This window comes from Pollicipes pollicipes, unplaced genomic scaffold (assembly GCF_011947565.3).
Source record: "Pollicipes pollicipes isolate AB1234 unplaced genomic scaffold, Ppol_2.1 Scaffold_4002;HRSCAF=4701_pilon_pilon_pilon, whole genome shotgun sequence".
In the NCBI taxonomy this organism is placed as follows: domain Eukaryota; kingdom Metazoa; phylum Arthropoda; class Thecostraca; order Pollicipedomorpha; family Pollicipedidae; genus Pollicipes; species Pollicipes pollicipes.
In genome coordinates this window covers 44,270,457-44,287,716 of record NW_023596420.1, presented here as the reverse complement: position 1 = coordinate 44,287,716, position 17,260 = coordinate 44,270,457, and the positions used below count along the sequence as shown (strand labels likewise).

Below are 17,260 nucleotides of genomic sequence, written 5' to 3'. Positions count from 1 at the left end.
TTTCCACGCACTCAGGCTATAGTAGCACTACTATCTGCGCACACGGGCAATTTGCTGCACCGTTTTCAGGGGACTGATCCTCTGGCTCCTGGAACTTTTGTGGGACATTTTTCAATCGATCGCTTCAACGCACGCTATTCTCTTATATAAGCGCCGTTAGGCGTCGCCCTGCCAGCCTTTGAGGGCGCCCCACGCTGTGACTCACACAGGCCTGGGGGGGGGGGGGGGGGGGGCAGGGGCATGAAGTTAGGTCGGGGGCCGCCACAAAGGTCATACCCGTCGCGTATACAGATTTTACTGCGATGCACACCGCTTGTTTGTCGTGCCCGACAGGAGCGCAGGCAAAACGACGAACACACAGGCGTTCGCTATTGAGTTAGCCATGGAAGTGCTTGTGTAGACGGCCGCCACGTCGAAGACACCGAGATTTCAGGTGCACCATATATGATGACCGCCCATCGCCAACACCGCGCCTCGACTCCTCGTGGACGCTGACAGGGAAACAACGAAACCTCAGAAATGGACAGACTAGACCTAGAACTGAACAGAGCGGAAACAGACAGAACAGAGACTAAAATTAGCAATCCAAAATGAATACCAAAATAGCATGGATTGACTAACACTAAATTAGGCCTCGAGATAATCTCAAACTAAGTGACTCAACAAACGAGAAGCGAGCACTAAATCAAACTAAAAATGCAAACGGTACACCGACTACACTTGCACTACAATCACGACACAAATTCTCGTCTGTTTCCACTCGGGGATGTGCTCACCACGCCAGTCTGCGGACTGCCGTCCGCGTTGTGCGGTTTGTGCGTCCCCCGCCAGCTGACTGATGCGCCTGCCGCGCAGTCGGATGAACCGTCAGCACATCCACCTGGCGCCCGGTCTGCCCGGCCAGAACGGCGTCATCAGCGGCATGAGGACCTCGTGCCAAGTGCACGTGCATGTCGACGTCGATCAGGCGATCGCAGGTATGGGCGTGCGGGGAGCAGGATAGCGCGGGCTCGTGTGGGGAGGGCGTGTTTGCTGTTGCTCTGTGGGATCGGGTATTTGGTTCAGTGCAGTTCAGTTGTTGCAGCTGGAGAGAAAGAAACTCTTCACGCGATCGTTGTTGCGACAGTCACGTGACCACATTGACACAAGTATAGCTACCCGTTATTAAACGCGGGGTGAACATTTATCGTGCTGATAATTACTAGAATGACAAAGTTGGGAAGCCTTTGAGCGCACTTTGTTGTCATGTGGGCGGCTAACCGTAGCGTAACACTTTGTGAAGTGAACCCCGGCACGGTTCGTGTTGGCTGTTGGGCATAATACAATTTTTGAGTGACTATATCTCTATTTTCCAGATGGCATAGAGTTCTTCAAGTCATCAAATGGTGTGATTCTTACAGCTGGAGACCCAGCTGGATTTCTGCGACCAAAATATTTCACCAAGATTGTTGATGCCAGAACAGGTAGCATTTGTCTTGCCAATGTGCTGCTGCCGTGTCTTAGACATTACTTACTGGTCACTTTATTTCTGAGACGTAAATATTGTTCGGTTGTTCAAATCTCACGCACCTAATTGTCCTCCGAAATAAATCAATGATTTTTGGTCGATGTTTGGGCTATCGGCGTTTGCAGATGATTCTAATCATAAAGTAATATGTGTTCACCAGGGAGTCAAGCGCTGGGTTAGAACATGTACCAAATGTGTCGCGCCCCGCATGTCAATTAAACTTAACATTTGGCACATTTCTCTCTTCTGCGTCTCCAGGGCCTTAAAGCATCTTAAAACGTCGAGTAAAGCGCCGCACATTTTGTAAAGGTCTACTTTTTGAACTGGACTGCGGCACAGAGACGAGCGTTAGAACGCTGCTGCCCCGAGCTGCCGCGGGGAGCACCGACGTATACTGCGGGTCACAGTGCGGTCAAGCCTGGTCACCTGTCATGGGAAGCGACATAAGTTCGCCCTCGGGTCACCTGCGTCAGCCAGCGGCCGGCGTGCTTGCCCGCGGCCCGTGAACGGTCGCGTGGCGCGGCGCCGACTCCCCATCGTCACCCCACCCTCCCCTCGCCCCGCCGGCAGGCCGCCATGTCCGCTAGCTGGTGTCGCTTCTGCGACGTAAGGCACACGTCCGACGGCGCGGCGCGGGAGCACCTGCTGGGCAAGAGCCACCAGAGGAAGGTGGCCGAGCTGCCGCCGGCGACCGGCGACGCGGCGCCGCGCTGCGTCGCCCTCAAGGGTACGGTCGCCGGCGGCGCGCGAGCGCCGGCCGCCCCAGTGCTGGGGTGCTGCCGGTCGTCCGTGCGACGCGGCCGGGTTATGGGTTTTGTTTTGCCCACCAGCCGGTGCGGGCGACTTTCGTGATCATCAGCACACATTGAAACATCGAACACTGCCAATGTAACCAATGTTTGCTCTATGACGTCGTTTAACCAGTGCCTTCCGGCATGTTGAAGGTCTTTGTTTTGTACTTGCAGGGTAAATACATTAGCGCTACCGAGTTGCAACCCTTCTTTGAGTTGGTTCATGGTTAGTCGTGCACAATTTCACGTTGAGTCGCAGCTTATAATTACAAGAAAAACAAATGTACAAAAAAATTCACCATATTTCGACTAGCCATCCTTCGTCGAGTGCTTAGTATGTCTACAGTTCTAGAATTCCAGTATAAAGCTAGGACCTAGAAAGTCTAGAATTTGCAAGACATTCAGATGGTGGGCTGCTATCCGACCGTGTAGTGGTATTCCTTTGATAGGTTTTGTTTTTTGTGTTTACATGAGGCGCATGTCAACTCGTTTTGTATTGCATGTGAAGCGATCGATTCAGTGGAAGCAAAGACACTGGTGCCAACGACAGTCTGTGAATCATACTATGCTCGCGGTACTGCGATCACCATCCAAAGATTTGTTGAAGTATCACATCCCCCAACGCAGCGCTCGCTACCTCAGCCTGTGCCTTGTCACGCCGCTTGCTCTTGCCGTTTTCAATAAAGGATGTGACACTCGTCTCTTGACGCTGCGTGTTGGTGAGCGGGATCGGGTGTCCGCTGCGGACGCTTTTCCACGGACAGATGCGTTGTTTACATCCGGGTGAAACGGACCGAGCATAAATGCATCGGAACTGGCAGACTGAAAGTGTTTTCGTTGGCATGGGGGGGGGGGGGGGCACGCATAGACGCGCATCACATATTGCGCGACAGAATCTCCCAAAATGACACAAATAATCACTGCGGTTGGCACGCTCTTAAAACCTAATTGCTACTACTGCCACGATTTCTTAGAATGACTGAACGGAAAAAAAACGATGCGAACGATCGGAAAGTGCAGATAAGCGCCGGCGCATCGGCACAGTTGAGTGATGCGGTACGGCTCAGCGCCAGCTCGCCGCCGCCGCTGCTGGTGTTCTCTGCGCTCTCGTTCAAATCGGCCAGCTGAGGCGGACCGTTTCTGGAGGCCTGGATGACCCGCGACGTACTGTTTCCAGGTCCGTCGTCGTTTTACGGTGCCAATCCATCGCCGATGGAGATCTTCCAGAGGCTGGAGACGTCGGGGAAGATAGTGGATTTTAGGTTCCGGACGCGGCCAGATAAGACGCTGGTTCGCGGCTCAACGATTCACGTCGAGTTTGAAACCACGTAAGACAAATATGCCGGTTGTGCTGCGACGACTGACGCAGACGGTTCTTTCCGCACACCGCGCGCCCCGGTTTTAATACGATGCATTCGTCCCCGGCGTGGCCTTTATTCTTTTTACCGGCCGCACTTTTAACTTCTTTTAGGTAAGTTAGTGATGATTGGGTGACAATTTTCGGCAAACGATGCTCACAACGGAAAGTGTGCACCGTCTGCTCATCCCACCCATGTGAAAGTACATGCTGGCACCCCTTTCCCAGACGCGACGTCGCAAATTGCTCTCAAGCATGTTTGTCATAATATTGTATGCTCCGAAAGCTTATGTCACCTGGTGACAGACGGCACGCTGCGTATAAATTTAGTCGCACGAATTTTGTGCTCGAATGGCGTCAGAGCTCACTGTTATCCGAGGATCCTGTCCCAGTAAGGCTTGGCGCGTGCTCACCGACCCCGCGGCCCAAACGGTCCGTGCTGCGGGTTGGTTTTGCGGCGGTTTGGTGGAGAAATACTACTGTGAACCTAACACGTGTCATGTCATTCGTTGGCGCGTACGCTCGTCTGCAGTCTTCCCTCGTAGACGAAATGGGACGTCTGGGAATCTGAATCAGGCGCTGATGTGCCGGAACCCGGCGGGTCACCCATCGCTGCCAGACGGCACCGGCGCTGCAGCCACCACGCCAGCTTTTTAAAGGGTTTCGTGACGGACGGACATTGTTAAGGATGATAGCCATTCGAAACCGCGGTCACCTGATGAGAGTTCATGGACTGTGACAAGTTTGGAACACATGCATCTTCTCAAGGGATGCGATGAATTCGCATTCTGTATAGTGCTCCCCCACACACGGTCACATGGTTCCCGCCACATGCAAGCCTGGAGGCGCTTGCGATTTCCCCAAAACTGAGATTGCTCCTATCCGTTCTACTCTGGATTCTCAATGCCGGAAAATTCAGGGGTATATGTGAAGATGTCTCAGTGTTATTCTTTGTGTGTGTCCGATGCTCATTTGCTTCTGCCACTGACGCTGCTGTGGTAATCAGCGTCTGTGTGCGGTGTGTGCTCCAGATGTGTGTCCGATACCCATTTGCCTCTGCCACTGACGCTGCTGTGGTGGTCAGCGTCTGTGTGCGGTACGTGTGCCCCAGGTGCGAGGCGGAGACGTTGCTATCCAGCGGGACCCTCATCGCTGGCCACCAGATGGAGCTGTCGCGCCCGCGTGCCAACGGCAGATCCGGACATCATCTGCGCCAGGGTACTTGCCTCTGCCCCTGCCTCTGTACCTTCCATCTTTCCGTTTTCTTCTTGCTTTTCTCATGGGCCGTGTCCACGCGCGTAAGTTGGCGTTTCAAATTAGCGTGCTCTTGACCTTTGCGTTTGTCATGGCTGGTGGCGCTATTTAAGGCAACGTATGGCTGGAGACCTATCCGTTGCACCTACCCTTTTCCCGTGTCAGTATTCGAAGAAATGCAAAATGGGGTATGTATCTGGTGTCTTCTCAAACTCATGCAATGCGACTGTTGCTCCAGACGCTTTGAAAATCACGGATATCTTCAACATCGGTTTTCGGTACCTCAGAAATGCTTGTGCACATGGTTGTCCTTTGGCATCGGCTGGTCCCAAACGAGGAACAAGTAATGACCTCTACCGACGCCTTTGATCATCGTGTCACACGCCCTGTTCCTAGCCCGCCGCCCCTTTTGCGCCAGATGCGTCCGAGGCCGTCCAGCACGAGGCGCTGCTGTCGTGGCTGTGGCGGCAGCGAAGCCGCTGCGCCGACGAGCTGATGGTATGGCTGGCGGGCCAGCTGCTGCTCACGCCGGCGGAGCACGACCAGCGGGTCCGGTTCTGCCTGGAGCTGCAGGTGAGCGGAGCCCAGGCCGCCGGCTCTGGGCGGGCCAGCTGCTGCCTACGTCGGCGGAGCACGACCAGCGGGTCCGGTTCTGCCTGGAGCTGCAGGTGGGCGGAGCCCAGGCCGCCGGTCCTAGGGGAAGCCGGATGGTCTGCTCATGCCCAGCCAGCGGGGATGGAGGGATTTGACGGGTGGCTGGAGTGGATTGATTCAATAACAGGTCGCGTCGTTTGGTGAATAGTCTCTTGTCTGAAGTAATCCCTGAAGCCCACGCAAGTTTTAAGGTAGATGTGATATAATTTGTCTAAGTTATCCACATAAACTTAATTTTGCAACCAGTGATTCACAATTCAAACATGAGTTACTAAATCCTCGTAAATTGAAGACAATGCAAGGGGAGCTGGAGTTTTTTTCATTACAGATGTTTGATAGCCTTCCAGTGGCGTGCGCGGAGTGCCGTCTCTTATGTAGTATTGCGACATTACTCCGGTGTGTTATTTTTGTGGCTGGAACAGAACAGCGAAATTGGACGCCACTTATTTTCTCGTCTTGGAGTTGTTTTGCAGAGTAGTGAGCTTAAACACGAGTGGTGCATGCCGATATAATAGCGTAATCTCCAGGCTTGCGCCAGACTTGCACTGTTTTGCGACCTGGCAAATGGTGTTTAATACTGCCCAGAACTGTTTTAAATATGTCTAGAACTATGTGTTTCGTTTCGTATCCTAGAAGCTTCATTTTTTGTGGGAGCGCTATAGTCCTCGCAAAGAGCTCCCGTCTGCAAACTTCTGCGGAACAGCAGTGCGTTGCATTTGGTCAAACGATTCCCTCGCCGCTCCCTATTACCATCCCATCCCATCCCATCCACGAACGTTGCACGTGACCCGTCCTCCAGCCGCACGCGAGCACCGGTAGCGCCAGCCGCGCTGACCCTTGACCCCGTCCGTCGCGCAGGCGGAGCTGCGCGCGCGCTTCCGCACGTGTCTGGTGCAGGCGTTCGGCTCTTCCGTGAGCGGGCTGGGCTTCCACGGCTGCGACCTGGACTTGTACGCGTACATCGACGCCAACGCGCCGGACGCGGGGCTGCCGACCGACGCCGACGAGGCGGACCGGGCGCGCGCCGTCGCCGCGGTGCTGCAGGGCATGCGCCGGCCCGACCTCTGCAGCCGACTGGTGCGCATTCTGCAGGCGCGCGTGCCCATCATCAAGTTCTGCGCCAGGCGGCTGGGTGGCGTGCGCTGCGACATGAGCTTCAGGAGTCCGATGTCGTGCCAGAACTCGCGCCTCGTCGGCTGGTTCATGAAGGCAGGTGGGTGGAGCTGCGGTAGGCGGGTGCCCACCCGATCGTTAGATGGGGTGTCACACGCTGGTGTGCGGGTGCAGACTCCGTGAGAGCTGTGTGCGCGGTGGGACCTCGTTCCATGTTTGCGATGCTATGTGTTTGTGATAATGAAGTTTTGAAGCATATTTGCACAGTTTATCAGTCTTATTTGTTGTCCACTCGGCAGATGCTTGCGAGGTTCATTCCCGTCATTGGGCCTTCCCGTCTCTGGCCTGGCTAAACCTTCGTTATGTTGACCCGCTGGTTTCCCTGCAGACCAACGGGCTCGCCTGGTGGCCGTGACACTGCGATACTGGGCTAACCGCCACCACGTGGCCGGCGGTGACCACAACCCACGCAAGATGTCCAGCTACTGTCTCACCTTGCTGGTCATCACGTTCCTGCAGCAGCTGGACCCACCTTTGCTGCCATCTGTTGCATGGTACGACACGTAGTCCAAGCAATTGCGGCTTAGCGGCGCAATCAGCCCCCGGGTAAATGAGTTGGTGAATCAGATGAGTGAGCAAACGAGCTTTTGCAAGTGAGTTGATGAACCCGTCTGTCGAGCTTGTGTTGTGGGTCGTGACTCAACAGTGTTGATTACTTATGACATCGTGTAGGACATTTACCGGACGCGGCTCGGCATAGCCCTGCCGTCAAGCATACAAGCGGTGTTAGCTCAATCACATTTCTGTCTTTTTCCTCACGGCGTGTGTCACCGCCTTGCTGTAATCCGCAGGCTACAGGCGCAGGTTCCCGAGGTGCTGATAGGCCCGTGGAACGCCGCCTTCGCCCTGGGCGCCCCCTGGCGGTCGGCCAACCAAAGCACAGCCAGTGGCTTGCTCCGCCACTTCTTCCGTTACGGCGCAGATCTCCAGAGTGAGCGGCTGGCTGTGTGTCCGCTGGTAGGCCGCGCCGTGCCGCGCGAGCAGCTCGCCGACCGCCAGCACTGCTACCTGCCGGAGCTGCGCAGGTACTTTGGCTTGGTGGCGGACCACCAGGTGGCACCGCTGGACGCCGGCACGCCGCTGGTGGTACAGGACCCGTTCGAGCTCGACTTCAACGTGGCGCGCAACTACTCTCAGGAGGGGCTGGACCGATTCCGTGAGTGCTGCGCACGGGCGGTGACCATGCCGTTTCACGAGCTGTTCGAAGAGGAGCCGCTGATGAAGACGCGCGGGAAGAAAGCACCACCGGCGGGTGCGGGGCGGACGGACGGCGGCGCTGAGGCCGTGTCCCGCAAGCGCGAGCGCCTGGTGAGCGGTGACGCGAGCGCCGGGGAGGCCGGCACTAAGGTGCCCCGCTCTGCCGAGTTTCCGGAGACCGCCCGGCGGGGACGGTCGGTGGAGAGCACCGCGGAACGGGGGACGCTCGAGTTGGGCCGCGGTGATGTGGACGCCGCGCACGAGGAGTCTAGCAGCGCTGAGCGTGTCTCGGGGCTCGCCAAAGGTGACGGCGCGCAGCTCTCGCAGAGGGGAGACAGTGACGCGAAAGGTGTGATGTGGAACAGTGTTGGTGACGAGAAATCACCTTCGGGAGTCGATGGCACCCAAGTGGACGAGGCGATGGCGGCGCGTGTAGGAAGGAGCCGGGAGCGTCGCGTTACGAACGGGCGGTAGTGGGCGTGCGGCCGCCTCCACGAGTGACGTTGTTCCTGGGACGCCACCAGGAGGTACTGCGAGAGGGGTGGCGGCGTCAAGGGCACCAGACGGTGTCTCCCGGGACGCCTTCGGACGTTCCTCATGGTGCCGATGTGGCGGCGTCTGCAGCCGTCCCGAACGGCAGCGAGGCTGCCGCCGGTGCGAGAAAGAGGACAACCGGCACGGCACCTCCCGAGGGGGGAAGGGCGTCGGCGGTACCCTCCGTGCCCGCGTCTGGCGCGTGCAGCGGTGGGGCCAACGCTGCGTCTACGGCCGTTGCGACGGGCGTCGAACCGTCATTAACGCCCAATGGTGACACAGCAGCTTCAGGACCGGTGGGAGCCTCCAGCGCCACACCGCCATCTTCGGAGCGCTCCTCTGTATCGGAGGTGGTGCGTCTGCACGCGGACCACACCCTCTTGAAGCGCGTGCTGGCCGACTTCGACGCGCCGCCCAGCCGGGTGGTGTCCGTGCCTCTTACGAGAGGCGGGCGGGCACCGACGGGGCCCGCGGAGGCGCGTCGCTTCGCCGACGCCTTCGCCCGCTTCCTGCACGCCCTGCTACGGCGCGTCATGCTGTTCGACTGCGTGGCCATGTCGTTCGAGGAGCTGGACGTTAGCGCGGACGTAGTGCAGGGCTTCTCCTGCCACGTCCACCTGCCCACGTGGGAGTATCGCAAGAAGGCTGCCGGCCAGCTCGTCGGCCGCGAGAGCGGCATCGAGTTCGAGATTAAAGTCACCCACATGGCGCTGAAGCTGCAGAGCTCGCCGGAGAGGACGCCGCTGGCTGCCTTCACGTGCTATCTCGTGCTGGAGGGGACGACGGCCAACGTGTGCTTCTACCCGGGCGCCACAGTCACTGCCGGCAAGAACTGCCACGCGTTCGTGCCGGCATTTGTCTCGGAGCTGAGTCGCAAAGTAGACTACGCAGTGCTGTTTGGGCCTTGAGGGCTGCCTAGACTTGGTGGAGAGCCGCTGCGTGCCACCGCGTGTCTGTTCAGTGCTGTGATCTGGCGTGAAGAAGAGAGAGAACCAAGACGTATCCCGTGTTGTTGGAGGGCACACTCTTGACACCATTTCGGTTGTCGGTTTGAGGCATGCGCAGGCCGGTGACTGTTGTGTCAAATGGTGGACATTTGTTTTCCTATGTTGGTGTTCACATCACATGCAGCCCTCAACAACGTTCAGGGACCGCACAGAAACACGTTTCAACCAGCAAAATCTACGTAGAAAATTAACATACCTAAAATTGTTTTGCAGTTAGCTACGCTCTTTGATCTAGTGGCCTCTCCATATTTGCACGCGTCTTCTTCCCGTTCTCCAGGCGGGCACGGGCGCGAGGGGTTGGGGGTGAGAGCACTATTCCAGTGACCCCAGCTGAAAAGCTAGCCGTGCAGAATAGCCTTAGCGCGGCTTTAAAAGGAAAAGGGAGCGTTGTCGACCACGGAACGCATTTCGTTGCTTTCTGGGCAGGGTGCGTAAATGCCCCGCGGAAGGGACGCGGCACGGCTAGTCGATGCAGTGCAGAAGCTAGTTTTGACGTCGCAGCTAGTCAGTTTCGAAGAAGACTGGCCAGTCGCCGGCGCGTCATTTCGTCCAGTGTAACAGCCGGTGGTGCGCCGGTCAAAACAGGCCCAAGGTCATAACAGCCCGGCTCGCGGCGCTCTCCCCGACAACTCGCGTAGCCATCGCGGTATGCAACGCCAGCCAGTACAGCTCACGATCAGAACCGCCCGGAGTCCCAGTCATCTGGGACGGACACCACATCCCCGCCGGTCCGCCACATCAGAGTCACGTTGGCCATCCCCAGCCCACACCCCGGTCCCAGCAGACCCGGGCCTGGACCCGGACCAGGCGAGACAGCCGCCGACGCCCTCTCCAGCGCAGGCGGCCAGTCGCTGCGACGTCCAGCGTGGGCTGCCGCCAGGGCCGCCGCCACAGCTTCAGCCCCGCGCGGACGTGAGTGCCGGAGCCGACTCACACGCCTCGCGCCCCGGGCGCCGGCTGGGACGGCCCGCTGGCGTCCGGTATTAGCGAACTTTTGGATCCAGCTCCAGCGGCTCTTGGCTCCGGTGAATCGGTTACATTTGGGTATGCATCGTACTCTGCGCCACATGTCTTACAAGCATCGGACTCAAGAGTAAGGATGCAATTTGGACGTCGATCGTGCCCGAACTCATTTCGTATGTCACCGACTGCGATGCTCGATCAAGCGGTATATCTTATGAAAGAACACGTGAAGAAATAGTATGATGTAGAGCATATGGATGAGTGGGAACCGACTTTGCCTCATCCTCGAGCTGCTCGACTCGGACCCGTGCTTGTCAGGCGCCTGTCACCTCAGCGGATCCTATGTAGTCTGCGACATGCGTCACAGTCCGCAACAGTTATCACAGTATGCGACAGGGGCCACAATATGCGACAGCTATCATAGTCCGGAACAGTCACCGCAGTGTGCGACAGGCGTCACAGTCCGTAGCAGTCATCACGATATGCGACAGGCATCACAGTCCGCAACAGTCATCATAGTCCGCAACAGGCATCACAGTCCGCAACAGTTACCATAGTTCGCAACAGGTATCACAGTATGCGACGGGCATCACGGTCCGCAACAGTCATCTCAGTCCGCGACGGGTGTCGCAGTCTACGATAGTTTTCACAGTCCGCGATGGCCTGAACAGTCTGCGACAGCCATCACAGCACGTGAGGGTCATTGCAGTCTGCGGCAGTCATCACAGGGCGCGATGCCGCCGCCTCTCATGCGCAGCCAATTGCACTGGAGCGTCGACGACGGGATGCGCAGCAGCAGTCGGCCGCAGATGACGTGTGGTTTAGGCCGTTGCCCGGCACGCTGTTGCGGCTGAAGACTGCGCTTGTGGCGACCTGGCTGGTGGAGTCTCTGGAGCAGCACGAGGCGGGTGTAACTGCACAATGGTTCCAAGAAAACCTGTTCTGTGCCGATCCCAATTCTGAATGAGTTTCGGTACTCTAGCGATGAATGGCGTTCGAGCATATGCCTCCGGTGCGCTTGCCTTTCCAATGCCAACCGCTCAGGAATTTCGTGGCTGAGATCCTTTGCTGGTTTCGCCGACAACAACTTCTGTCGTAGCGTCTTTATGAGCACATTGCGACGACTTCGCCGAGTCGCACCTTCCATAAGCCCATAAAGTTTATCCTCGGCGTGGATGTGATGTATTCCCATTTTTACAGAGCATTTCAGGCTCACCTTTACGAACTCGGCGCCCACAAGCAGCTTGTTTCGCGAAATGGAACGTTATAATGATATCAAATTCTTCCTAGCTCGTCATGCCAATCAAAAACCGGTCACCAAATAGTTTACCTTTAACAAAGTACAACGGCAAGCTGCTATATGTGGCTGCAAGGCACACTATGCATATAGGTGAGACAGTATTAATAGCCTTATTCCTCTTACAATATGCAGAATAGAGAGAGATGTGATGCTTCGGCTAAATGCCTTTATCAAAACGCATATCAGTAGTAAATTCAGAATTGCCGATTGGCAGTTGGCAAATTTACACTTACCGCCGATATTTGTTTCCATGTAGGCATGTAGTCGAAATATTACATCTATCTCTCCACTCTCTTGGGTATTCTACGACGAATAAGGCTATGAATACGGTCTCATCGAAATACAGTCGCTCTCCATTTGCAATCTAGTTTCAGTTTCAAATCAATCTTAATCAACGAATCACTTTTTGTGCCACATAATACTAGAATTCAGGCTCAAGTTAGGACGAAAATGCGGCTTCATGTTGAACAACTTAAGAAAAACGCAATACCGAGTAGGTGAATATAAGTATACATGTTAAACTCACGGATAAATAGGCAAGAACGCTACAAGAAAGGGCCAAAACACGAGCACATAATGATATTTGGATCAGCAAACATTTCTAACACCACCACAGCCATCTCTCGGGGCACTGAATGACTACAAGAGAACACTACGGTGGCAATTCCGCACGGCTAGTTTGGCAACACCTCAATGTCATACAAACGTTCCATGACGCAGTCAATGACGTATTGAGGAGCATATCTCCTAAGAAGAGAACTTTTGTGGTCTTGAGCAGTCCTTTGTACTCAAAAGCATGCCAACTGTTATAAGTGAGTTTGTTTCATCATATCTGATGCTGGCTTAAATATCATCAAACGTGAAGCATTCCCTTTCATTCTTATAAAACATCAAATCCGAGCCCGTACATTGTTATTTCGTGCATTTTTGGGAATTGGGCAAAATAGCGATGAACGTCCAGCACCCATTTGCCTGATATGTGAACGAAATCGACTTAAGGCTTTGCTACCAGCTTGTCGAGCGAATGGGTCGACCACCGGTTACTCCACCCGTTGACCTGTATGCTGCCGAGGGCGTCCGCCTGAACCTTGATCGTCGATCATAAGGGAGAAATGGCGATGAACGTCCACCAACCACTCGCCTGCTATGTGAAAAAGCACCCACTCAGCAAGCTCTTCAGTTTACTTTCATTCCGGTCGAGCTTTACTGCCGCACTGTGAACGAGTGGGCCGGCCACAAATCACTCCACCCGTTTTTCCTGTCTGCTGTCGAGGACATTCGCCTGAATCAGGACTGCTCCGTACAGCGGCTTTGTGCTGCGTTACAGCCTAAGCCTCCAGGACTGAGCTCTGAGAGCTAAGGCGTGCTGGGAGTGAAAAGACTTTATTTATGCTGTCATTGTACGTTTGATTACTGTGGTGAGGTGTGAGTGCTGGTGAGGGTTAGCTACTGTTAAATAGAAGCTCTGGATTTGAAATATTTATCTTTGCCTGACTCGCGGCAAGGGCTGGTACAAGTGCGGTCGTCAATAGTAGAACTTTCACGCAAGGACTTAGAAATCTGCTAAACGGGGGTCTCTGGCAATGTTTTAAATCCCACCAGTTTTTGTGAGCTCATAACTTCGTCGACCACATGCACCGAACGGCTGTAGGATTATGGAAAGTTTCATCAGAACTTCAAGGAGCTGCCAACTGCTAACACGGCGTGGTTTAGGGTCCTGGATGTCTGGAGTTCATTTAGCGAGGTTGTGTAACACAAGTTCAGCATTCCAAGATTTGCAATTTGAGTTGCGTTCCCAGTCCTAAAAAGACAAAATGAGCTCGTCCCTAACAGCATGGAGCCGAGGTACAGGCCGCCGATGCTATCAATTTCCTGCCAAGGTAGCCGGTCTGATCTTCATCTCGGTGGTTTTGAACGAATAGTGATGCCCCTTCCAGCCGGTCCAGGATACACCAATCTCCGAGCGGCCGCCGTCATCGCGAACCGTCGGCATTGCTCCGCGCAGGTACAGTGCATTCAAATTTGAGCGATGACACGACCCGTACCACCAACCCCCCTTGAACTTATCGGCACAGTGAGAGTACCAGACATCGTTTTCTCGGTCATGCGTGCTGAACTGCTGGTTTGAGTGGTAGGTCAGGGAGTCACCAGCGTCGCCGGAGTAGGCGGACAGCTGCAGTCGGTACTGGTCCGCCTCGTCGGCGATGCTGAAGGAGCCGTACTGGGCATGGCGCCGCTCGCCCTCGAAGTCCTCCAGGTCAACGCGCATCGCCTGTGGCTCGCGGGCGGTCAGCCGGTGGATCAGCTCGTTGCCGAGCCAGAACTGGCCCGACACGTTCCCGAAGCCATCACGGTAGCTCTGCCAGTCGCGGAAGAAGTCGATCTGCACTGGGTCGTCCTGCCGCCGCTGGAACACGGTCCAACCCCCACCGGCCGTCTCCATGTCGCAGTATACCTGCACCGGCGACTCGTCCGGCGCCAGTCGCATCGGGTACTGCCCGCTGACGCCGATGCCGAGCGACACCAGCTCGCTGCAGTCGCGGATGGCGCAGCCTTCGACGTCTTCCAGCGCCGACGACGAGCAGACGCAGACGCCGGCCTCGCAGGTAGCGCCTGGCTCACCCTGCCAGCACTCGGCGGCGCTCAGGCAACGCTCGCCCAGCGCGGCGCGGCCGTCGCGCACGAAGGCCGCCACCGCCGTGGTGGTGGCGGTGCTGTTGCCGCGCTGGCGGGCCAGCCGGCAGGAGAGCTCGCCGCCGGCCTCGGCCAGCTCGGCGGCAGCGCAGTCGCGGTCGGCCAGACACAGGTGGCGGCAGTGGCAGGCGGAGCTGGCCGGCTGGCTGTCGTACACGGCGTCGGCCGGCGGCGACCAGTCGACATGCGTCGCACGCCAGTACTGCAGCGTGCTCTCCCAGGTCACGTTAGGTGGCGGTGAGGAGGCGGCCGTCACCCGCACCAGCAGCGGCACCAGCAACAGCGTCGACACGCGGGCTCGCACGTCTGAGGAGAGAATCGGACGGCGGGTTATTCCGGCTGCATAAACGTGTGGGTATAGTTTAACAGACCGTCCGTGAAAGAGCATTAGAGAATCTCGCACTATGATCTCTCAATGTGTCAGCGTTCCGAATAAAAACATTGCCTGGTCATCTTTTCTGAGAACGGCACAACCATTTAAAAGAAGCTTGCATTCTCCTGTGTTGCCAAGGTCTTCCGTCATTTCCTACCTCCCCGGGTTCTCACAGCGCTTTTAGTTTTGTAACCGGCAATGCGCATTGAAAGTGGCGTTTACGGCATGAACGGTGCGTCGCAGCGGAAGGCAAACAATAAACATCACACTGTCACAATTTTTTGATGCCACAACTTGATGGTCTTTGTCTAAATGTCGATAGTAAATAACATTTCAAGAACTGTTTGAACCAGTACAGAACGACCTAGTCTTGGTCGCATTGTTGGCCAGGACATCTGTGGGGAGAGTTGTATCCTATGATTTCAGTTTTAGGCGCAAACCAGGTTCACTTGTTTGTTCATCTTGTTCATCACATCAGTATACAAGGTGTGAAATAACTAGACGCTGGCACGGCGCACAGAGACAAAGGAAACAAACGCCTACCTTCAATACAGGAAGACTCTTCCACACGCAGCTCGGGCGAAGCTGGCGCCACCTAGTCGATGGGAGATCCATGCCTGCCGCTTCTTATGCAAAATTTCAGGACAATTAGATATGATACCGGTGTGCTATTAACGTGAAAAAAACAAGACAAAGATTATGCGTATACGAACGGTTTGGTCTTGCCACGTTCTTGTATTTTCCAAAAAGGTGGGAAAAGGGGTCACCCAACGCACAATCATCGCCTGTAACAGTATAGTGCCCCTTCTGAAACCTTTCAGTTTGGCTGACTTGCTTTGAGTCTTGTTCGCATGCTCGGCAACAGACGACTCTGTTTATATGCCACTTGAAAATAAAATGACCACTACCGCTTGATGCGGAAATGATGTAATATTACGTGTTAATCAACCAATGAGAAACGGCCACGACATCGTTCGGGAGCAGTGCCAGAAGATTAAGCCAATCAGAGAAAGCAAGTTTGGAGCTGGTTGGTGAAATGGCTGCATAGTTTGGTGCTGGGAATTACTTTTGCAATGGAAGTATTGGCTTACATTTCTCATATGGTCCCAGGGAGAAACGAAGACGCCATTATTAAAATTTTTGGCAGAATAGATAGCTTGGTTTTATGGCGTGTTTCCAAAGATGGTTCAACATCCCGACGATTTGCTCTAGGTCGCGACTAGCCGCGCCAACTGGCTGCACATAACCTGGTGGGACGCCGATGAGGCGGCAGGAACTGGCGGAACGTCATATGAGGGATTCCGGGCCGTGGGCCAGGCCCACAAAGGTGGGTCAGCTCCGCTCTTGCGCCAACTGGAAGCCCTCTCAGACAATGCCCAGCGCTACGTCGGCCCGAGACCACCAACACCCAGCAGCCTTCTTCGTGTCGGCCTGAGGCCTGGGGACGCTTTCTCCAGGGGGCGCTGTTGTCGTCGCCGTTGTCGATATTCCCTCCTCCCTATCCCCATCGGTCTTTCGCCGACCGGCACAAGTGGGCCGCTAACGGTCGGGCCCGATCTCTCTGTCTGGTGGCATCACGTGGACCTGAGGTTCCACGACATGCAACCAGCGTCCTAGAATTTCCGACTTGGGGTGTAAAGTAACACCATATGAGGAGGAATTTTCACTCCTTTTCTCTATATTTTACGTGAATTTTTCACTACTGCCTGACATTGTCTAATCACACATGCCACACCCCTATTTCCCTTTCTGAGGTTTTCAGATGTCATCCAAAACCGAGCTCACTTGAAACCACCAAGCATAAACGAGGCTCTACAGAACATGGACACCTATGGCTATGTCCTGCTTCACCTACATCTGAACCATGTCTATGTATGCACAGAGCAATGGCGCCAGGTACCTCGAAGCCCATGAACCCCAGTGACTCCAGCCGCTTGCACGCATTAAGTTTGGTTTGTTTACAAAGTGCATCACAATCGGCAGCTGTGTGCCAAAAGCAAGTCTTTCCACGCATCACCGATTTTTTTTTTGTCTCACCACCACACCACGAAAGCAAAGCCTGGTGCAAACACCAGCAAGGCCTGGTAGATAATTTTACTCCACATATTTTTCCCAAAGAAACTTGGCCACTAAATTGTATCACTCCCGAAATGCAGGAGAAAAGCTTCAAAAAATGACTTCTAAATTACATTTACAAGAGGAATTTCACCATTTAAGCAATCATATTAACAGACGTTAAGTCAAATCAGCTGATTACAAAATGTTGCCAAAGGAGTACCAGTCTTAAGCGCGGCATCAACTTATTGGTGTTAATAATTTTGTGTGCCCATTACACTGTCATGGAATTGCTATGCTTTAATGCGTTCCGTTTCAATTTAATGGCCTAAGATGTTAAAAAACAAAACAGTTTTGTCAGGTTTCCGATATTACGTCCATGCCAACTTGAAATAGATGTC

At 54.9% G+C, this 17,260-nt stretch overlaps 2 protein-coding genes across 2 annotated transcripts; one reads left to right on the top strand and one right to left on the bottom strand.

The window, feature by feature from the left end:
- The first annotated feature begins 858 nt into the window (after window positions 1-858).
- Window positions 859-8,433, top strand: LOC119093137 (speckle targeted PIP5K1A-regulated poly(A) polymerase). Its single transcript, XM_037216040.1, has 9 exons — window positions 859-977; window positions 1,356-1,463; window positions 2,078-2,234; window positions 3,476-3,626; window positions 4,767-4,873; window positions 5,328-5,482; window positions 6,422-6,776; window positions 7,065-7,230; window positions 7,528-8,433. Exons 2-9 carry the CDS (start codon window positions 1,452-1,454, stop codon window positions 8,405-8,407), a joined length of 1,983 nt encoding a protein of 660 aa, XP_037071935.1. The 5' UTR covers window positions 859-977; window positions 1,356-1,451; the 3' UTR covers window positions 8,408-8,433.
- A 4,507-nt stretch (window positions 8,434-12,940) lies between these two features.
- On the bottom strand, window positions 12,941-14,225 carry LOC119094550 (ficolin-1). The gene is made up of 2 exons (XM_037217610.1): window positions 13,886-14,225; window positions 12,941-12,951 (listed from the first exon to the last, which is right to left on the bottom strand). Exons 1-2 carry the CDS (start codon window positions 14,223-14,225, stop codon window positions 12,941-12,943), a joined length of 351 nt encoding a protein of 116 aa, XP_037073505.1.
- Window positions 14,226-17,260: the final 3,035 nt, after the last annotated feature.